General features: G+C 36.5%; 1 protein-coding gene across 8 annotated transcripts in view; it reads right to left on the bottom strand.

Moving 5' to 3' along the window:
* Window positions 1-24509, bottom strand: part of PALM2AKAP2 (PALM2 and AKAP2 fusion) — a 310829-nt gene that overhangs the window by 22324 nt on the left and 263996 nt on the right. For all 8 annotated transcript variants that reach the window (XM_058173903.1, XM_058173905.1, XM_058173907.1 and 5 more), the window contains one exon: window positions 1548-3915. In XM_058173903.1, coding sequence (XP_058029886.1) covers window positions 1548-3915 — 2368 coding nt within the window. The remainder of the gene's footprint in view (window positions 1-1547; window positions 3916-24509) is intronic.

Genomic DNA, 24509 nt, shown 5'->3' with positions numbered 1-24509 from the left:
CCATGACCACTGACTGTCTCTAACCTACTTGACTGCAGGCTTCAAGGAGCCTGCAGGCTTCATACTGAATATGAATATTAATAGGGTTGACATTTAACATTTCTCCCGTTACACATTAAAACTTACATTCTTATGTTGTTTTTGATGTGCAGCATTTTGCTAGAACAAATTTCCATTGTCTCCTAGTCCCACAAATCTATCATTGTGCTGCCAACTGCTCTACTTTTTACCATAAATGTATTATCATTCATATGTGAAGTGTATTTTATGACATAGATAACAACAATAAAATGGACATATGTGTAGACACACACATATTATTCAATATATACTACTGAACAAACCTACATTCAGACTTCAAGGAGACTGAGGATGGATGATAATATTACAAAAACAAATCTCAAAACGTAAAATATGATAATTTTGCTTTTGTTTTGCTATAAAATTTGATCTACCAATAAATATTGCCTCAGTTCCAATGAAAATTCCCATTGCTTTTTTTAACTGTCAGTAAAATTTATTTCCAAAATAGCTATCCTTGTGAGGGCTTTCACAATGGCTCTATTTAGCTAAAGTTTGAATAATGTAGGACATTCTATATTTGAACTTTCGAAGCATTTTTGTAAAATCCACATACAAATTCAGTCATTTAATAAAACTGGTTAATAGTTATAGGGCAAGCAATACCCTCCCACCTCAATTTCTCTAAAATGCCACAAGAAGCACAAAAGCAGTCTGATAACAGAACTATTATTAGTCACAATAAATAAATGGTATCTACAAGGTCAGATGCAGAATACTGTAGAATATACACACATAAGTACAGACTTCAATGATAGTTAGGGCTGCAGAAAAACCAATTGCAACCAGCTTGCTTTCCATTAAGGATCTGTATACTGCACAAACCAGAAAAAGAGTTGAGAAAATATCTACGGACCCCTCACATCCTGGACATAAACTGTTTCAACTTGTCCCCTCAGGAAATTGCTATAAGGCATTGCATGCCAAAATTAGATACAAAGATATTTTTCCCCTGTGCCATCACTCTGCTGAACACACACCTAATTCCCACAGCAGTGTCTTAGGTCTAAAGATGTAGTAGGCTATATTGCTATTATCCTTCTCTTGTCTCATCTTTCTCATCTTCTCATTTCTCATCTTTTCTCATCTTCCCTATTGGTATCTTACGATTTATAACATTGCTTGTATCTTATGATTAATGATTGTAACTATGATTTATGATCTATGACCTATCACTTTGTTGTTTGTATGTACACAGAGAGCTTATTCACCAGCAACCAATTCATTGTGTGTCCAATCACACTTGGCCAATAAAGAATTCTAATTTTAATTCTAATTCTAAATCAGATGCTGGAGATTATGTCAGTTGTTTTCATGCCCTGCTGATGAACTTTATGGACAAGGATGCTACTATCAATCTGATCCAATACTTGTTAAAGAGGTTCTGAAACAACAGGATTTGTATCCAAATAATCTAAAAACAACTATCTCTTTGGCTAAGAAAACATTCAATGCCAAGTTCTTACCTGGTGCAGTTTTGTAAGATGCAGTTCGGGTGGATGGTGGAGGCATACTCTTTATGACAGGGTTCTGTGTTAGATGCATATCTTGTCTTTGTCTTTTTAGTTCCTCCTCTCTCTGTTGGGCTGCACGTATTTCTTCTTCTATCATGGACAAAGTCCTCTGCTTTTTTGATCTTAATTTAAAAGGCCCTACTGTAACCTCTGTTTCTTGCATAGCCAGAATGGAAGCTGTGCTTCTAAGCTCAGCTGCTTCTGAATATTTGCTAAAATAGCTGACTTCTGGCTTGACTTCTTCCACACTGTCGACTTGGGTGGTGTAAGCAACAGGAGATGGCTGCTTTTCCCTGAGTGCAGAATCTTGAGCTGAAGTTGTCTTTGGTGTTGTATCACGTTTCTCTTGCATAGGAGATGACACCTGAGGTGGCTGAAACGTTGAACCATGCCGGTTCTCAGAATATGGTGCCCTGTTCAGCTTTTCTTGTTCCTGCCCATTAGATTGGCCCATGGTATCCTTTGCTTGCTGATAATTCATTTTATTAGCCTGCTCAGTGATGGCTTGTTGAATAGCAGTTTGAACCAGGAGATCAGCCTGATATTCCAACTGCTCTTCAGTGAGCACAGAGTTGACTAGTGCTGAAGAAGGAGAATAAAAACCGTGCTCACTAAGTGACTTTGGAACATCTTGACATTCAGAAGGTGTGTTAGCTTGTGGAGTTTGGGGCAAGGAGAAATCAGTGAGGGAATTTTCTTGAAGGGGATTCATTGTTTCATTAGAGGCACCACTGTCACTGATATTGTCCATGCTAAAGTCATTGGAAAGAGTTTCCAAAACAGTTGTATCCTGTGATCTGACAGACAATTCATCTAAACCAGAGTCTAGTTCTTCTGGAGGAGAAGAAACACTGACTGATTTTGAGAACTGATCTAATACACTCTGTTCATCATCCTTTACCACTGTAAGGACTGCTTTGGCACTTGTGAATTCATCATCATCTGACCATACCTTGATGGCCTGAACACATTTTGTAGAGTCGCCATAAGGAGTCGGTCCTGTAGGACCACCAGAGATATTCTGACTAATGCTGTCATCTGAGATGAAGGACAGTTTCTGGGTATTTGTAGTAGCTACCTCATTATTACCAGCTGGTCCATATACAGTTACAGGTTTTGTAACAGAGATTGTTCGCCGGTCCATTTGGGATGGACCTATTGGTTTATAGAATGGTTGGATAGTGAACATTTTAGGGGTCCCTGATCGCTTCAGGGCAGCTGGATTGTTTTGCTGATCTGGATTTTCCATTAACTGAAATTGTTTCCGAGCAGCTGAAAAATCTATTTGTTCTGTGACAATATCAAGTTTTTGATTTTTATCAGCTGAATCTGGCGGTGCATAGGAATAGGAGGCATGCTTTACAGGCATTGATGGTGGCTGTTGCTGTTGTTTCTGTTTGCGTTCTTTGTACTTCTTGTGAGACTCCAAGTGTTCTTCAGCCAGCTGTTCCTCTAATGTTTTCTCTTGGGGTGGATTCCACCACTTTGCAGCTATTTCTGGATTTTTCTTGACAGCCTGGCTTCGGATGAGCTCTCGTCTCTCCTTTTCCAATTCTATTATTTCATCGGAAGGCCTCACTTTACGCACTCTATAATTCTCTCTTGGATCCTCTTCCTCAAAAAGCTTAGATGGCTTTTTGTCTTCCTGAAATGCTCTAAGTTCAAACTTGGCTTCTTTCTTAATGGTAGCTAATGTTAACTCTCCATCCTTGGAAGACCTTGAGCTTGTGGAAGAGCATGGGCTCACTGGCACTTTCAAAGTGTCGCAGGGTTCCTCTTGCAATATCTCTACAAAATGGCCATTTGGTTTTAGCTTCCCAGATGCTGTGTTAATAATTCCACTGTGCTCAAGGGTTGGAAGTGTTTGTCCTCCGACCTTAACGCCATTATGCTCACTGAGTGCTGGGAAATCATTAGTAATATGAACAGATGGACTAGCACCATCCATAGCAACAGATACACTTCTCTCAGGAGAAGAGGAAGTCATCCCATTAAAGGGGTTATCAGGAGCAGAATCACAACAATTTGCTTCTAGAACCTCATCAAGATATCTGATCTCTTTAGCAACCTCATTGTCCAAAGATTCATGCCGTTCTTTCAGTCCATTGTGACTGGCAATTGTTGAAAGTAAGGGACTTTGATTGTCTGTTGCACATGTTGAGGTCCCGACTATGCTGTCTCTATGTTCTGAAACAAGGGCTTCGATTTCCATTTTGTCTTGTTCTGTTGTGCAATTACCAGCAGACTCCAAAAAATTGGCACTATAGTGGTCTTTCTCTTCTCTTAACTTTATGTCATCTCCACAGCATGTAGCTGATTTCTGAAATGGAAACAGAAGATCAGAAATCAGTCATTGGAACCTGTGTAAACAATTTTTTTCTAATACATGATACCAAAAATATTTCTACATCATATGAAAAAACAAATTTTATCTAACACTTTTTTTCATGTGACAAATAAAGCCTCATTTTAATGATTGGGACTGCCACAACAGAAACTCAGCAAATTAATCACCACTCTAAGTATCTCCCATCTATGCTCATTCTGATAACTACTAATTGTAATTTGCAATTGCTTGTTTTCTCTCTCACCAAAACATTCATGTGTATGTAGTGACTGTCATTTGCATTTAATTAAGAACTGAAAAAGCAATCTACATTTATTTGAAGATTTCATACTCAAGCAGAGTCTTCCTTAAATTGATGCCTTCTGGAAATGTTGGGGCTGGTTAGAAATTTTGAGAGATGTAATTCCAACACATATAGAGGATATCAGGTTCAGGAATGTTGGAATCAAACATATTCAGTGGAACAGACAATACATCTCCACATCAATACACATCACTCCCTAACGCACACTCTACGTACATTATTTTTTTCCCTTCTTTCTGTGATTCAAAACTACTCTGCACTGTGGAACAAGGAAGACATTTGTCCAGAAACATAAATCTTAAAAACTTTTTAATGTGGTTTTCATTGCTTCAGTTTTGTGTTTAATCACCAATATTAAATTTTCATTTATTTCCAAGATAAGCTTGAATGACTGATATGCTGCCCTTTTAAAAGGGTTTTTATTCTTTCAAATCCAGAGGAATGTTGGAAACAAGTTACGTACAGGTAAGTGGTAGTTACTTTGAGAAGTAACTCTCCCAAAATTGAAAAGAGTGAGAAAAATTCCACAGGGGGAGAGAAACCAGCAAAATAAAGTTTGAGTGTGAAAATGGGCCAGATCAGGCTAGTAGCTGCAAAGACAAGAATTCCACAAAATTTCCCCCAATGTATTCCAATAGGGGCAGCAAGGATTTGAAATGTTGTTCACCACTTTATTCTTATTCCCCTCCTTACTCAAATAAACCAGAGAGAAGCTGCTGCTAAAAATGCAGGACAGAATTCCAGAAACCATGCTCTGCAGTTTTCCCCTATCTGTTAGGCCCCCCAAACTAAGAAAGACACATGGTGATTCTACCAACTAGATTTCTTTTTTGTTTCACACCTATAGACAGAATCTTGCCAAGCCGAAGCACTCTACTGCCTACATTAAGGATATACTCTGAGAACTATCATGGTGGGGCTGTCTTCATCCTCTTTCTCTTACACAAACTATTTCACCTGAGAGGCCTTTTATTCCTCTGGAATGCACCCCCTCTCGCCCAAGAATCTGGCCCACAACATTCCATCACACTCTCTCTCCGGAACAGTAGGTAGCTTCTGCCTTTTGAGATCAACCATCAACAATAAAGGAACAAGCAGTCAAGAGAAATACTTTGAAATAAATCCCCTGGTTTCAAGAAGATGTTTAAGGAGATTAAGGTATTCAAAGTACTTTTCTGGTTTAGAACAGGAACCATGGTTTATTTACAGTAATTGTGGGGCAGATTCCATGCTCTCATTGTTAACATTGTTAACATTTACTAGCCTCTCCTGGAGTGAAACATTTTTTTTGCTCAAAGACCAATTCTTTCAACAATAGTGGGGAAAACCTACCCTAAAGCATATTGATTTTGCATTTCTGACTGAATATATGTTGTCAAAAATTAAAGGAGTTAGGTCTTGCGATATAAGTAGTCCTCAGCTTACGACCACAATTGAGTCCAACATTTATGTTGTTAAGTGAAAAACTGAAATGAGTTTTGCCCCATTTTACAGATTTTCTTGCCACATTTGTTAAGTGAATCACTGTAATTGTTAAATTAGTAATAATAATAATTATTATAATTATAATTATTATTATTATTATTTAATTTTTATACCGCCCTTCTCCCGCAGGACTCAGGGCGGTTCACAGCCAAGTAAAAATCAACATTAAATAAATACGATACAGATAAAACCAATGATTAAAAAACTTATTCAATTTGGCCCTAGTTAAAAATACATAAAACCATAAAACCCCCTTTAAAATTTAAAAGATCAATAATAAAAATTCTAAAAAATCCTATGCCGGTCCTGCGTGGAAAAATAGATACATCTTCAGCTTGCGGCGAAAGGTCCGAAGGTCAGGAAGTTGTTGAAGTCCTGGGGGAAGTTCGTTCCAGAGGGTAGGAGCCCCCACAGAGAAGGCCCTTCCCCTGGGGGCTGCCAGCTATGAGAGCGCACGGGTTGGTGGGAGGCAAACGGTAGCAGTAGGCGGTCCCATAAATAACCCGGTCCTAAGCCATGGAGCGCTTTAAAGGTGATAACCAACACCTTGAAGTGCACCCGGAAGACCATAAGCAGCCAGTGCAGTTTGCGCAGGAGAGGTGTTATATGGGAGCCACGGGCGGCTCCCTCTATCACCCGCGCAGCCGCATTCTGAACCAACTGGAGCCTCCGGGTGCTCTTTAAGGGGAGCCCCATGTAGAGAGCATTGCAGTAGTCCAGGCGAGAGGTAACAAGAGCATGAGTGACTGTGCATAAGGAATCCCGGTCAAGAAAGTAATAATACAGTTGTTAAGTGAACCTGGTTTCTACATTGACTTTTCTTGTGAGAAAGTTGCAAAAAATGGTCAAATGACTCCAGGATGGTATAACCATTGCCAAGTATCCGAATTTTATTCACTTGACCCTGGGGATATTACAACGGTCATAAGTGTGAAAAATAGTCACTTTTTTCACTGCCGTTGTAACGTCAAATGGTCACTAAATGAACCATCAACCGTAAGTCAAGAACTATCTGTAAAAGAAGCCATCTTCAGTCACAAGCTTTGATCTGCTTCTTTATGAAGGACTAGCAGGGAAAAATAATTTTCTTAAAGATTTGATTGGACTACAATGAAAATAATTACAAAGATTTCTATAGATCATTAAATATATCAAATACTAATTGACTAATATAATAGATACTTATTACTAGATGCTGGTAATTTTAAATTAAAAAATAGGCCTATAAAATGTTTTCTTGATGCTGATTTACAGAAGCAGTATTTATTTTTGTCTATTAACTCAGTTACAATTCCTTCGATTGCTTCTACAGAATATAAAGCAAAGTTTTAAAGCTGAAAGTTCCTGCTTCTTATAGTTAGCATTTGTGATTTGAAAGTATAACTCTTAACAGCTAATTCAGTATTTGTGGTATAAAACTGAAAGCCCCTGCCGTTTAAATAATGCTTGCTATATTAAACCCCACATTTGTGCCACCAAGCAGTTGTATAGCATGGGGAATACAATTTCATATTCTTAAAAAATGTGTCCATATTTCTGATATATAATGGCAGCATTTAAAAACATGTAATACTCCCCTTAATATCTTTGCTAACATTTCCTGGATATGTACTGCAGTACTGCAAACTTGCTTTCATTTAAACATTCACATTTCTTACATATCTGTATAGATTTTGAAACACCAGTTCAGTCTCCAGGCAATAATGCCATCAGACTATTGTTTATGCAGAGTAAAACATTTCTGCATAAGCACCAATTTAAGACAACAACAAATTGCAAGCTGGGGGCGAGGATGGAATTACTGTCTAAAATTACTCCCTATGTTTCTTCTCAAATATATTTCTGTTTGATATAGGTAATTTCATAAAAATGAACTCTGCTTTTGCTCACATATACTTCAACCTCAAAATTATTTATTGTGCAAGTTAAAACATAAAAATCAATAGTATAACATAGTTGACTATGAAGGCTATGCCTTCAAGAAATTCATGAACAGCTAGAATGCAGAATCCATCAACTAATATATTGCATGGACTGATCACTCACCACATACCAGAGGAAAAGCAGCTGAAAAAAATAGACAGGCAATTATTAGGCACACATTATTAATTTGTGAGGGCTCACTGATGTATGTCAATCATCTGACAAACCCTGCCTCCTGTTGTAGCTAAACAGATCTAATAATAGTTATTATATTTCATTCAGCATCAATGCTTGCATAAGAAAAAAGCCTTTGCATGTTCATCTTCCATGTAAGCCAAGCCATTATAGTTTCCAGGAACTCTGTATCATTTGAATTATATCAGAGGAGAACAAAGAAAGTTAAGGTTAATCAGAATTTTTCCTAAATAAAGTTTACAAACCCCCCTCTCCCTTCAAAATTTGCTTTCAAATAATGGATGAAGACTGGGTTGCCAATTCTCAGATAATAAAAATTTCAGAAAATCTGGCAGTTTTACCCAGAAGTCTTGTGGAAACACGTCATTAGATTAGGCAAGCTAAAAAGTTACTGGCAATTGTTAAAGTAATTCTTAAAATTATTTTAAACTGGGTCACAGTGCTGCCCTACCCATGTCTGGTTTACAGGAAAACTTATTTTAGGTCATGCATGCCTAGATGATACTTAATCCAGAAGAAGAAGCTGGAAGGAATTTTTATGCAAAAAAATTGAGAAAGATGCCAGATAATTCTATAATTTAGTCCCCCTCTCCTCTAATCGTATCCAGTCCAAAATGTTACTGGAATCCAAACATAGGCTTCTAAATGTCTGCATATTGGGAGGCCATAATATTTGAAGAAACGAAACTATGAGCAAGTATTTAATTTTTTTTCACAAAATTATTAATTTCTAAAATTAATTTTCAATAGTGTAGACTATCCTGAAATTAGGGAAACAGAACACTTCCTAAGTACAGAGAAAATACAATCCACATTATCATCATAGTTTCAGCATAAAATGATCTACTAAAGAACAGATGTTGCTACCTAACCTTGTTTACTGACATGATTGATTTTATTTGCTTATTAAAATCTGATGTCAGTTTTTTTACAATTTATATTTTCAGCCACAAAGGGCAAAGGCTTCAAAAGTAATGATGTAAAATTGCTACCAAAGAAAATCACAAATAGCATGCTCCTGACATCACTGTCTCACATATAGTCCTAATTACCTACAATCGGCGCATGCAATATGACATTACATAATTGCTGAAATATATGCCATTATTAGCATTATAACACTCCTTGTAATTAAACATGTGTTTTCACGAGATGTACAAGAAGCTAATGAAAATAATTGCTGAAATTCCAGAGCTTTCTTTTTACCAAAATATGGCTGGGAGAAAGGAAGAAAAATGAAACTGAAGGAATCCAGAAAATAAAGAGCAGATATTTCAAATATATATTTAGTATAGCACTGAATAAAGGGACTTATGATTGGTCCCTGATTCACAGCCCTTACACTCTTCCCAAAAATGATCAAAATTTGGGCATTTGGCAGCCTGCCACACTCAATACTATAAGACTGCTTCAACTCTCTTGACTGGTCTGTCCTCCCATCATCTATGCTCTTATCTCAGATAAGGCTTCTAGGAATGATTGCAGCTTCATGCTGTAGCTCAAGAGCTATGGTGTGCCGAGACCTCATGAATCGCTGTGTGGCAAGCAGCCCCAGAGTTGTGTAATATGGGGAGCTTGTGACCCGCAAGACAGGATACAGGGTGACCAAAAGGGAAGAGATTGGGGAGGGGAGGGAAATAGCCAGAGGAAGTTGAAGAAGAGGCAGTTGCTAACTTTACTGAGGTTTGGGGTTGGGAGAGACAAACCCAGAATGGCTTGGATTGAGTGATCCTTGTCTAACTATTAGCCGAATTATAGCAACAATGGCAGAGGGGAATGTTGGATAATTGTCACTAAGCAATATGGTCAAGTGACATTGTGCTTTATGATTGCATCCCTTAGTGACAGAAATTCTGGCCCCGATTGTGGTTGCAAGTCAAGAACTACTTGTAAGTTGCATTATGGAACTGTTTTAACAATATCAAATATTTGTGCATTTGATTATTACAGGGAGTTTACGTCTGTACTGATGGATTCCATCATATTTATATGGATAAAATAAGGATGTGGAAGATGACAGGATTAAACAACTGTATGGGCCAATATTTGTAATGGATAGTCATAAAACAACTGCAACTGAAATTCAGTAAGGCAGAATTGCTAGTATTTGGTAGAAAGAAGTATAATAAAAAATAAAGTAGTATAAAGTTGACAAAAATAGCTGGTAAAGTTTAAACCGGTGATAACAATAAAAGAGCACAGCAGAATAGAGATGGTGAATAATCATGTCCTCAAAATGCTCTGGAAAATTCACCTCTTAACAAGTTTCCACCACCCAGCCTCATTCTAAACATCCATAAAAAAGAGTAGATCTATTCTGAGTGAAAAGAAATATCTTGGTCTCAGAAACTACTCCATGCATGTCAAAGGATTTACATGTGACCAGTGGGATTACTACTTTTCTTTCTGAATTTTTTTAAAAAATGGTACAACTCTTATCAGTACTCTTTTTGAATATCACCATAGTTTTCAATTTTTTTGACAATGTGGGTGGTGGGCCGTTGACAAGTCAGAATAAGTTATGAGTCTCTTTAAATCCCAAATTGTGTTGTTCAGTCCAATAGATGATAGAAGCCAGTTCATAAAAGGGAAACTACATTTTCTTCTTTCTAGCAATGTAAGGATGCTGGCAATTTTTTTGGCATGCTATTGGCATATAAGCCATTTTTAAAAAAAGGATAACTTAATAATAGACCAAGAAAAAGAAAAAAAAAATTATAAAAGAAAGTTTCAAAAAACTTATCTTCTAAATCACTATAATCCCAAGGAAGAAGAAAAAATATAAATCATAAGATTCTCATTTCTTCCAATTAGTCAGTATCTTCCTATATATCTTCTTTTTCAACACACTTTTAGCACTGTTTGCTTAAAAGCCTTTTTTAAAAAATATAACTTAATAACAGGTCAATAGAAAAGAAAAAATATTTAGAAAAGAAAAAATTTCAAAAAATCTTTCTTCTAAATCAGTATAATCCCAAAGAAAAAGAAAAAATATAAATCATAAAATTCTCATATCTTCCGTTTAGTCAGTATGTTTCTGTGTATCTTCTTTCTTCTATTTCAACACTAGACGTTAATAAGCATTTCTACTTTCGTTTTCAGAACACACATTCCACAAAACCGCCATTTGCTTTCTTCTCTCCTATCTTCGCAGCAAATAAATCCTCAGGGGCACACAGGTGCTAGAACGCCAGTTTCTGCTCCGTCCACGTTCCAATCCATCATTAAAACAATTCCTGTCGTGGAAATTGGACGCTTCGTTTGTTCGCCATAAAGGCAAAAGCCTCTCCTAGCCAGGAGCTTATCAGGTTATAGAAGGAGAACTTCCCACAAGCTTTAAAAGCTTATTAGGGCATCTCTACCTCAAACCTAATTGCTCAACTTTCCTCCTTTACCCGAAGGAAAGAATCCAGCTGTCGGACTCAGATTTACGATGTCCTGACAGCTTACAGACTAGGGAGTTAGCAGCTAAATCATAGCTGCTTCTTCACGAAGCGGAGCCAAAGCGGAAGTCCCTAACATTTATGTTGTTAAGTGAAAAACTGAAATGAGTTTTGCCCCATTTTACAGATTTTCTTGCCACATTTGTTAAGTGAATCACTGTAATTGTTAAATTAATAATAATAATAATAATAATAATAATAATAATAATAATAATAATAATAATAATTATTATTATTATTATTATTATTATTTAATTTTTATACCGCCCTTCTCCCGCAGGACTCAGGGCGGTTCACAGCCAAGTAAAAATCAACATTAAATAAATACGATACAGATAAAACCAATGATTAAAAAACTTATTCAATTTGGCCCTAGTTAAAAATACATAAAACCATAAAACCCCCTTTAAAATTTAAAAAATCAATAATAAAAATTCTAAAAAATCCTATGCCAGTCCTGCGCGGAAGAATAGATACGTCTTCAGCTCGCGGCGAAAGGTCCGAAGGTCAGGAAGTTGTCGAAGTCCTGGGGGAAGTTCGTTCCAGAGGGTAGGAGCCCCCACAGAGAAGGCCCTTCTCCTGGGGGCCGCCAGCCAACATTGTTTGGCTGACGGCACCCTGAGGAGTCCCTCCCTATGAGAGCGCACTGGTCGGTGGGAGGCAAACGGTAGCAATAGGCGGTCCCATAAATAACCCGGTCCTAAGCTATGGAGCGCTTTAAAGGTGATAACCAACACCTTGAAGTGCACCCGGAAGACCACAGGCAGCCAGTGCAGTTTGTGCAGGAGAGGTGTTATATGGGAGCCACGGGCGGCTCCCTCTATCACCCGCGCAGCCGCATTCTGAACCAACTGGAGCCTCCGGGTGCTCTTTAAGGGGAGCCCCATGTAGAGAGCATTGCAGTAGTCCAGGCGAGAGGTAACAAGAGCATGAGTGACTGTGCATAAGGAATCCCGGTCAAGAAAGTCGTAATTGAACCTGGTTTCTACATTGACTTTTCTTGTGAGAAAGTTGCAAAAAATGTTCAAATGACTCCGGGATGGTATAACCATTGCCAAGTATCCGAATTTTATTCACTTGACCCTGGGGATATTACAACGGTCATAAGTGTGAAAAATACTCACTTTTTTCACTGCCGTTGTAACTTCAAATGGTCACTAAGACCATTGTAAGTCAAGAACTATCTGTAAAAGAAGCCATCTTCAGTCACAAGCTGATTAGAGCTTTGATCTGCTTCTTTATGAAGGACTAGCAGGGAAAAATAATTTTCTTAAAGATTTGATTGGACTATAATGAAAATAATTACAAAGATTTCTATAGATCATTAAATATATCAAATACTAATTGACTAATATAATAGATACTTATTACTAGATGCTGGTAATTTTAAATTAAAAAATAAGCCTATAAAATGTTTTCTTGATGCTGATTTACAGAAGCAGTATTTATTTTTGTCTATTAACTCAGTTACAATTCCTTCGATTGCTTCTACAGAATATAAAGCAAAGTTTTAAAGCTGAAAGTTCCTGCTTCTTAGAGTTAGCATTTGTGATTTGAAAGTATAACTCTTAACAGCTAATTCAGTATTTGTGGTATAAAACTGAAAGCCCCTGCCGTTTAAATAATGCTTGCTATATTAAACTCCACATTTGTGCCACCAAGCAGTTGTATAGCATGGGGAATACAATTTCATATTCTTAAAAAATGTGTCCATATTTCTGATATATAATGGCAGCATTTAAAAACATGTAATATTCCCCTTAATATCTTTGCTAACATTTCCTGGATATGTACTGCAGTACTGCAAACTTGCTTTCATTTAAACATTCACATTTCTTACATATCTGTATAGATTTTGAAACACCAGTTCAGTCTCCAGGCAATAATGCCATCAGACTATTGTTTATGCAGAGTAAAACATTTCTGCATAAGCACCAATTTAAGACAACAACAAATTGCAAGCTGGGGGCGAGGATGGAATTACTGTCTAAAATTACTCCTATGTTTCTTCTCAATTATATTTCTGTTTGATATAGGTAATTTCATAAAAATGAACTCTGCTTTTGCTCACATATACTTCAACCTCAAAATTATTTATTGTGCAAGTTAAAACATAAAAATCAATAGTATAACATAGTTGACTATGAAGGCTATGCCTTCAAGAAATTCATGAACAGCTAGAATGCAGAATCCATCAACTAATATATTGCATGGACTGATCACTCACCACATACCAGAGGAAAAGCAGCTGAAAAAAATAGACAGGCAATTATTAGGCACACATTATTAATTTGTGAGAGCTCACTGATGTATGTCAATCATCTGACAAACCCTGCCTCCTGTTGTAGCTAAACAGATCTAATAATAGTTATTATATTTCATTCAGCATCAATGCTTGCATAAGAAAAAAGCCTTTGCATGTTCATCTTCCATGTAAGCCAAGCCATTATAGTTTCCAGGAACTCTGTATCATTTGAATTATATCAGAGGAGAACAAAGAAAGTTAAGGTTAATCAGAATTTTTCCTAAATAAAGTTTACAAACCCCCCTCCCTCTTCAAAATTTGCTTTCAAATAATGGATGAAGACTGGGTTGCCAATTCTCAGATAATAAAAATTTCAGAAAATCTGGCAGTTTTACCCAGAAGTCTTGTGGAAACACGTCATTAGATTAGGCAAGCTAAAAAGTTACTGGCAATTGTTAAAGTAATTCTTAAAATTATTTTAAACTGGGTCACAGTGCTGCCCTACCCATGTCTGGTTTACAGGAAAACTTATTTTAGGTCATGCATGCCTAGATGATACTTAATCCAGAAGAAGAAGCTGGAAGGAATTTTTATGCAAAAAAATTGAGAAAGATGCCAGATAATTCTATAATTTAGTCCCCCTCTCCTCTAATCGTATCCAGTCCAAAATGTTACTGGAATCCAAACATAGACTTCTAAATGTCTGCGTATTGGGAGGCCATAATATTTGAAGAAACGAAACTATGAACAAGTTTTAATTTTTTTTCACAAAATTATTAATTTCTAAAATTAATTTTCAATAGTGTAGACTCTCCTGAAATCAGGGAAACAGAACACTTCCTAAGCACAGAGAAAATACAATCCACATTATCATCATAGTTTCAGCATAAAATGATCTACTAAAGAACAGCAGATGTTGCTACCTAACCTTGTTTACTGACATGATTGATTTTATTTGCTTATTAAAATCTGATGTCAGTTTTTTTACAATTTCTATTTTCAGCCACAAAGGGCAAAGGCTTCAAAAGTAATGATGTAAAGTTGCTACCAAAGAAAATCACAAATAGCATGCTCCTGACATCACTGTCTCACATATAGTCCTAATTACCTACAATCGGCGCATGCAATATGACATTACATAATTGCTGAAATATATGCCATTATTAGCATTATAACACTCCTTGTAATTAAACATGTGTTTTCACAAGATGTACAAGAAGCTAATGAAAATAATTGCTGAAATTCCAGAGCTTTCTTTTTACCAAAATATGGCTGGGAGAGAGGAAGAAAAACGAAACTGAAGGAATCCAGAAAATAAAGAGCAGATATTTCAAATACATATTTAGTATAGCACTGAATAAAGGGACTTATGATTGGTCCCTGATTCACAGCCCTTACGCTCTTCCCAAAAATGATCAAAATTTGGGCATTTGGCAGCCTGCCCCACTCAATACTATAAGACTGCTTCAACTCTCTTGACTGGTCTGTCCTCCCATCATCTATGCTCTTATCTCAGATAAGGCTTCTAGGAATGATTGCAGCTTCATGCTGTAGCTCAAGAGCTATGGTGTGCCGAGACCTCATGAATCGCTGTGTGGCAAGCAGCCCCAGAGTTGTGTAATATGGGGAGCTTGTGACCCGCAAGACAGGATACAGGGTGACCAAAAGGGAAGAGATTGGGGAGGGGAGGGAAATAGCCAGAGGAAGTTGAAGAAGAGGCAGTTGCTAACTTTACTGAGGATTGGGGTTGGGAGAGACAAACCCAGAATGGCTTGGATTGAGGTGATCCTTGTCTAACTATTAGCCGAATTATAGCAACAATGGCAGAGGGGAATGTTGGATAATAGTCACTAAGCAATATGGTCAAGTGACATTGTGCTTTATGATTGCATCCCTTAGTGACAGAAATTCTGGCCCCAATTGTGGTTGCAAGTCAAGAACTACTTGTAAGTTGCATTATGGAACTATTTTAACAATATCAAATATTTGTGCATTTGATTATTACAGGGAGTTTACGTCTGTACTGATGGATTCCATCATATTTATACGGATAAAATAAGGATGTGGAAGATGACAGGATTAAACAACTGTGTGGGCCAATATTTGTAATGGATAGTCATAAATCAACTTCAACTGAAATTCAGTAAGGCAGAATTGCTAGTATTTGGTAGAAAGAAGTATAATAAAAAAATAAAGTAGTATAAAGTTGACAAAAATAGCTGGTAAAGTTTAAACCAGTGATAACAATAAAAGAGCACAGCAGAATAGAGATGGTGAATAATCATGTCCTCAAAATGCTCTGGAAAATTCACCCCTTAACAAGTTTCCACCACCCAGCCTCATTCTAAACATCCATAAAAAAGAGTAGATCTATTCTGAGTGAAAAGAAATATCTTGGTCTCAGAAACTACTCCATGCATGTCAAAGGATTTACATGTGACCAGTGGGATTACTACTTTTCTTTCTGAATTTTTTAAAAAAATGGTACAACTCTTATCAGTACTCTTTTTGAATATCACCATAGTTTTCAATTTTTTTGACAATGTGGGTGGTGGGCCGTTGACAAGTCAGAATAAGTTATGAGTCTCTTTAAATCCCAAATTGTTCAGTCCAATAGATGATAGAAGCCAGTTCATAAAAGGGAAACTACATTTTCTTCTTTCTAGCAATGTAAGGATGCTGGCAATTTTTTTGGCATGCTATTGGCATATACGGGCTACAGTATATGACACACTATACAAGATCAATTAGCATTATAAATTATGGGCGATTCACAATGCTTTCTCATTATATAGCTTAACAATTAGCTATCCATTTTCCTCACCATTCAATTTAGTGGAGGCATGATTAAGAAACTATTCCTCCCATCCTTGGGCAAAATGAATGAAAGGAATTCTAATGAATAAGGCGTTCCCTTCTTCTGTCTAATCCGTTCCTTTATTTTCCCATAAACACTTATGGATTTTCCATTTCCTGTTGAAAAAGCTACCAGTGAAGCTCTATACACATATTTGGAGTATGAGGTTATTAGCTGATCAACATTTTTTATCAATGACTTGGACGAGGGATAGATGGGGAACTCATCAAATTTGCAGATGACACCAAGCTGGCAGGAATAGCCAACACTCCAGAAGATAGGCTCAAGTTACAGAAAGATCTTGACAGACTTGAACATTGGGCTATCTAACAAAATGAAATTCAACAGTGAAAAAGTAAGGTTCTACATTTAGGCCAAAAACAAAATGCACCAGTACCGTATATGTGGTACCTTGCTCAATAGTAGTATCTGTGAGAGGGATCTTGGAGTCCTAGTGGATAACCATGTAGATATGAGCCAGCAGTGTGCAGCAGCTGTTAAAAAGCCAACACAGTTCTGGGCTGCATAAACAGAGGATAGAATCAAGATCACGTGAAGTGCTAGTACCACTTTATAATGCCTTGGTAAGGCCACACTTGGAATATTGCATCCAGTTTTGGTCGCCACGATGTAAAAAAGATGTTGAGACTCTAGAAAGAGTGCAGAGAAGAGCAACAAAGATGATTAGGGGACTGGAGGATAAAACATATGAAGAACGGTTGCAGGAACTGGGTATGTCTAGTTTAACAAAAGAAGGACTAGGGGAGACATGATAGCAGTGTTCCAATATCTCAGGGGCTGCCACAGAGAAGTGGGAGTTGGGCTGTTCTCCAGAGCACCTGAGGGTAGAACAAGAAGCAATGGGTGGAAACTGATCAAGGAAAGAAGCAACTTAGAACTAAGGAGAAATTTCCTGACAGTTAGAACAATTAATAAGTGGAACGACTTGCCTTCAGAAGTTGTGAATGCTCCAACACTGGAAATTTTTAAGAAAATGTTGGATAACCATCTGACTGAGATGGTGTAGGGTTTCCTGCCTGGGCAGGGGGTTGGACTAGAAGGCCTCCAAGGTCCCTTCCAACTCTGATGTTATGTTATGTTATGTTATGTTAATTGTTGCTTATGAATAAAAATACTACAAGACAAAAGAAGGGACTTATTGCATTTAACTTGTTAAATCAACAGCTGGTTAAAAAGGAGACTGTTTAAATAGCACAGTAGGGCAAAAAAGTGTGGGAAAACATATAAAGAAATGACTGTGAAAACTAAGTGGTTAAGCTTACACAAGGAATTTCAAACAAATATAGATACTTTTGTTTTATGTCTTTTGAAAAGACAGAAAAAGGCACATGGTTCTATAGTTAAGTTTAATATAAAGCATATTATGCTGCATTGCAGCAAAAGAATGAGGTTCTTGTAGGATGTTCAGGAACAGAACTTAAACCATTTAGGGGATAAACATTTTTTTTAAAAAAACATACTATGGCCTATACTGTGCTGATGTGGTATATTTTCTTCACTCATGACATGCCACTTAAGAGTGATTTTGAGGAAAATCAGGGGAAAATTCTGTAAGAGGTTAAATTGGAAAAAAAAATCATTAAAGTTTCCACACACTAAGCACAATTTGCAACAGAGAAGACACAAATTCTACAAAACTTCAACCATCCTGGCTGAAATCCTGGTTTGATTTTAATAAAATTTCTTGAAGAAGAGGAAAAGAGCTTACCTTATTTCTCATTTAATCTTTGAAGTAGAGGTATGTATCCCTTTCCCATTACAAAAGCTTCTTTTTTTTAGCCCATCAAAATCAAATTCCTACCCTGCCTTCTTATGGGAGTCAGTAGGCTGGTTTATCAAAAGGGCACGAGAGCAAATGAGCAAAAGCTTTCTCCCCACTCTCAACCCATTCATACAATGGGATATTAGAAAGCAAATGTCAGCTATGTCTATAGTGCAGCGCAGTGAGAATGTTTAGCCTGAACCACTGTGACGCTGCCATTATTTTATGCCTCTCATGTGGGACACTATCCTGCTATGTGAAGCAACATAACCTTTCCACTTGGTAACCACAAAAAAAGAAACAAAAGTACTAAAAAACTTAAATGCTAAGGTTTTGAAAGGACAAAGCTGCAAGATCAATGATACACATACATTTTCCTAGGCTTATTGTCTATGCTTTTGGGTAGAGTATTATTAATCCATGTAACTTTAAAATATGTAAAATTATGTCCAGAAGTCAATACGGTGAAGACCAGTCCTTCACTGGAGTAATTTGTAAATTGTGAAATGACACTCCTGTAATATATGATTAATATACATAATCTCCAGATAACTAATGACACTAAAATAAAATTTACACTACAACAAAACAAAAGCAAACCAAAAAAAAAGAAAATCCTTCTTTCATATTACTTATCAATACCTACAAATAAGTGTTAAGTATTACTTAAGAATAATTTTATGATTACTCCTATAATTGAATATTTTTTTAAAAAAGGACTGAAATGCACAATTAATTTTATATTTGCATCTTTGTTTCCATATTGCCACTTTCTGACTGCGTTAAACTATTTTGTTGAGTATCTATATGTCCTAAATGATGACATGAGGGCATTTTGCAAACAGGACTTAAAAATGTTCCACAACATTTTAGTTTCTAAAATAAAGTATCAGATGAGATCAGAGAACAATCAGAAAAAATATATTAACTGGGTGGGGATCCATTTTTAATCAAAATCATACTGGGTGTAATTTTCCTGCCCTACATAATCATTATTATTTGTCCATTCATTTTAGAGCCAATGAGTTTCTCCCACCAAAATGTTAATTGCTACAATGACCGTGGGAGAAAGCAGAGAGTTGTCTATTGAATACAGCTTTTCCACAAATAATTCATTTGTTTCTGGTCTTCAAGTTTCTGCCTTCTCTTCTCTGTTTCCTTCAGAACTGCACTTCATTGCTGCTCTTTTGTCCCATGTATAGAGGAGCAAATCTACATACATGTTATTATATTTTGCATTGTTTAAGATTGCTTGCAATATTTGCATTATTAAAGCAAGCCCCATATAATTTAACCTTCTCAACATAGTGCCCTCCAAGATTGTCAGACTATCATAAATCACATCACTCAGAACCCTGAAGCCTTCCGCCAATGGGTGTTGTCTTGATGAATGATGGACCTGAAATACACATCAGAGCCACTCATCAAGCTGAAGACTGGTCTAGGCATATTCATTTACATTGGTTCTCAGTTCTTAATTTTTAGATCTGCATTCCCCATCTTGGTTGCCTCATGGTCTCCTGATACAGTTGATGTCAACACCATGATCACATTTGAAAGGAATGGTCATAAAACCAACTTTATGGATCACTATGAGCTGGTTTCCCCCACCCCCCCGAACCCCACCCTCCCAAATAAATGCCAGGCTTTGCCAAAATCATTGTAAAACACAATCATGTGACTGTGGGACGCTGCAAATGAGGTCAGTTGCTGAGCACCAAAAGTGAAATCATGTGATCTCAAGGGCGACGAACTTTGTCAGAACTTTGAATCTGGGTTGTGAGTATCCCAGGTAGGTCCATAGGATCATTGAATGGTTGCTAAGCTACCAGTGGTAAATTGAGGACTACCTGTATAATCAAGTCCTTAACTCTTTCATTGCCACACGCAATTTTAATAGAATTTTGTGTTATCCTTATCTGCCATATTCAACTTTAATCCGCATTGTTTAAAAAAATACTTTTGTGTAGTGAGTGACTATACTTTAAAAGTTTGGTTTGAAGATGTCAGACAACACTTTTGTTTCCATCTCATGGCTTGAGACTTTCACTTCCATTGAAGGACATCATTGTTAGGTTGTGCTTACGGTATTAGTTGGTCTTAATCTGGCTCTGTTCTTAAGTAACCATGTCCTTTTCATCTCTCCAATTATTATAGCTGGTTTTAGTAGTAGGCTTCAGGACCCAAGACAAGGTACTAGCAGGTTCCTAGCAGTTATCAAGCTTTTGGTAGCTGATTCAGCTGTCAACAAGATTCTCAGAGTTTCCTTTAACCAGATCTTCTGAAAGAAAGTGGGATATGGTTACAGTAATTCTGTAATGGATTATTTTCCCTTCAGAATCCAATTTATCTTTTGTTACTAACAGTGTTTCTGTGAATCGGTGAGTTGGCTGTTCTTTTCCCAGACTAGCTGAGGAATTTGCAGATGCCTGTTGTTTCCCCAAATAACTCCTAAACATCAGGCTGTGAATCCCCTTTGTATAGAAAACAAACTGTGACCCCTTAATAGCTTTCCGTAGGTCAGCTAAAGAGCTAATTTATAAGCTGGTGGGGAGAGAGATCTGTCTCTAGTGCAATGTGGGAAAGCTTTGCATGCATTAATGTTTGCTTTACCATCCAATGATCAGTATCTTTACTTAAACACTGAAAAAACAAGGAAAAAGTTTATTGTCATCTATAAGAAATATATTATTATTATATTATTATATTATATAATAAGAATAAGAATATATTATTAGAATAAGAATAAGAATATATTATTCTTATTCTTATTCTTCTATTATATATATATAATATATAATATATATTATTATTTTTATATATATTATAATGTATATATTATATTATATATTTTATTATTATTATATTATATTATACTATATGTAATATAAATAATATAATATATATTATATTATAATACTATATTATATATTATATTATTATATATATTGTATATATTATTATTATATTATATTATAATATATATAATATTAAATATATAAGAGTTGTAAACCTAATTTTACCATCTAACACCGCATATTTTATATTTTTTTAAAAATCAGATACTGGGCTGGTATATGCCCTCAATTTACAACTGGCCACAAAATAATGAAAAATCAAAAGGACAGGAAAAATATGACAACTACAACACATGCTCTCTCTCAGCGTATTAGGTATAAGTTTGCCACCTTGAATTATTTATAAAAATAATGCAGGCAGGTAGAAAACAAACAAACAAACAAATAGTTTGTATAAACAGAAAAAGGAAAAACCTCATCATTGCCGTTGTAAAATAAAAGGAAGGAAAAAAAGAGGTCAAATGTTTAATAAATTAAATAACTGAAATTAAGTTTTATTATGGAAACTATATTTTAATGACATAGAAAAACTATCCAACTAGATTTTTATTCGGTTAGTTTACTAGAAACACATATAACAACAAAGAAAGTTCTAAAACTGTGTGCCTATAATCTGATCTTATAAACAAAAACAAATGTTTCTGGTCTCAAAAGATGCCAAGTGTTTACCATGTAGCTAAGCCACTGAATTATGCAATGATAGAAATATGCCAAATTCCTTTCCTTAAAATATAGATCAGGATGTTTGTAAATGTATAATTACAACATCTATGTATAATTAAACATCTCCATAAATTATTTGCATACAATTAAAATAAAGACAAATAGTGATGTAAGATTTCCAGAAAAAATTAAACCTGGGAAAAAACTGTACTTTTTTCAATATTTGGAGGGGGGAGGGTGTCCCAGAAAAAGTTATGTCTTTTTTTCAAAAGAAAAGGAGACCTGAGGCAAAAATGGGTGTCCCTCCCAATTTCTAAAAACTTTTTTTTTCTTGAGTTTTCTCATTTTTAGTCAGGGATTACACAGTAAGCAGGGTGATAAAATAAAGTGGGTGAAATCAGGATTTGCTACATTTTCCCTCTTAGAAGAGAACTTCAGAGTTTCTTGGGGGGGAGGGGGGGCTACCTCTTTCTTAAGACTTTACCGTACAATTTTCTACTTCAATAGCATGCAAAACCATGTGACCCAAATTTGCCACTTTTCTATGGGCTGAACTCCAAGGCTGTGACGTGTGTGGTTCTGAGGCCTCAGATCCCTCATCTGTGGATTATAAACCTAGATTTTGAGAGAGGCAGGGTATTTTTATTTTACAATAAGATCAACCTATTTGGAGAGCCTTAATATAACTTTCAAGCTAAAGAACTGGAATTCATATTTTTCCTCAAGCTGAAGAACTGCTCCATGTTTCTACCATTTCATGGGTGGTTTATGGGTGTAAAATATGCATGTAGGGCAGGGGTGAAATCTAATTTTTTTTGTACCGGCTCTGTGGGTGTGGCTTGGTGGGGCGTGGCTTGGTGGTGGGTTCATGTGGCTGGGTGGGCGGGGTTATGTGACTGGGGATCAAACAACAGAAACTCACTAGCAATGTCCTGCTGGAGCAGGGTTGGACTAGATGACCTCCAGGTCCCTTCCAGCCCTGGATTATCCTCTGAAGCTGCGTCTAGTGCCAGGTTTGTACTCCTTCCTTCCTTCCTTCCTTCCTTCCTTCCTTCCTCTCTCTCTCAAAATGACCCCCCCCCCCACACCCTGTTTTTCCTCCCAGCAGGCTTGCTAGGCAAACCAAAAAACGGGGTGGGGGGGGGAAGTCTGTTTTCCCTTCCAGCAGGCTTGCTAGGCAAACCAAAAAATGGGGTGGGGGGTGGGGGTGGGAAGTCCGTTTTCCCTCCCAGCAGGCTTCAGGGCAACTTCACGGAAGCCTGCTGGGAGGAAAAACAAACTCCCCCCCCCTGTTTTTTGGCTAGCACCCAGCTGAGCTGCGCGATCATCAAAGGCTTTTTTTTTACTTTTAAAGCATTTTGTCTTCGGCGGAAAAAATGCTTTTAAAAGTAAAAAAAAAAACACCTGATGATCGTGTGGCTAAGCAGGGCATGGCGGGGGAGGGGCAGGGATTTTTGCTACCGGTTCTCCAAACCACCCACCGCCATCGCTACCAGATCAGGCGATCCGGTCCGAACCGGGAGCCTTTCACCCCTGATATAGGGCCTTGTTTACTTGTTGTATAGTGCCTGTTGCATAATTGAAATAGACCTTTTGCCCAGATATTATGCTATTCTTGTTATTCCAGAGCATTTAAAAAACAAACCAATCCTAAATTAAATTTAAAGCATTTGGATTCCTCATGGTAGCATTCAACTATCTGAGGGCAGATGTAGCTTGTTTTGTTTTAAACTGGAAGAACTAGAACTGAAAAAGAAAAAGAAGGAGGCGTTCAAAACCAGTGATCAATTCTGGAACTAATTAGTCAAGATTATTTCCTCATGGAAACTCGGGACAGTATAAAGTCTTGGTATTGTTGCAATATTTTATTTGCAATCTTGCAGCTATTGATCTAATATTCAGCAAAACATGTTTTATACAGCAAGATTTTTTTTTCTATAAATTGTGAAATCTACCTGAGTATACGGTTAATATATTTATCAGCCATAAATTATATCCTTCTAAAATTTACAGCAGGTCAATACATTGACCAGAAATTTCAAAACATTTAACTCTTTGCTACAGACACTGACACTTCACTTAATGCTCAACTACTGTGAATTAATATGACTTGATGGAATTAAATTCCCACTTTGGAGAATTCTGGGTAGGAAGCCTACTGCACGGAAAAGAAATTGCACAGATCCAAAAAAATCCCTTGGTTTATATATTTAACTATTATATTCTACTTTAAAAAAGAAAAGAGAATCATCCTTCCAGATGTAGGCTTTCAAAAGAGTAGCTTATTGTTCCTTTAAAGAAGTGCTTAAAGAAACTATAACTGAAGGCCAGACAATGGGGAAAATTATATATTTCCCTTATTATATTAATTATATCAATAGATACATATAGAACTGATTCTCTGTATATATTTTGCACATTTATGTCTATGAACTGGGCTGAAATTCATTCATCAAGAAGCTTAAGAGACAAATGGCTGTGTTTGTGTGTGTGTGAGATTAAGTAAATTTATAAGATACTGTTTGTTGTGCTCTGCAAACTCTCACAATACATTAACATATGGGTAGTCCCCAGGTTAAAAATAACATCCATTCCTAAATCTGTCTTTATCTCAGATTTGTATGTTAAGCCAAAACAGATTATTTAGTCAAATATTTGTCTTAATATATAGCATTAATTTCACCTTTCTGTGCATTTTAATATGCAGAACATTTCAGCTTATACATTAGCTCTTGACAAAGCATAGCAATAGCAATAGGACTTAGACTTATATATCGCTTCACAGTGCTTTATAGCCCTCTCTAAGTGGTT

This window comes from Ahaetulla prasina, chromosome 2, assembly GCF_028640845.1.
Source record: "Ahaetulla prasina isolate Xishuangbanna chromosome 2, ASM2864084v1, whole genome shotgun sequence".
NCBI lineage: Eukaryota > Metazoa > Chordata > Lepidosauria > Squamata > Colubridae > Ahaetulla > Ahaetulla prasina.
Note: the sequence above shows the minus strand (reverse complement) of the source record. Positions and strands in the feature narration are given on the sequence as shown.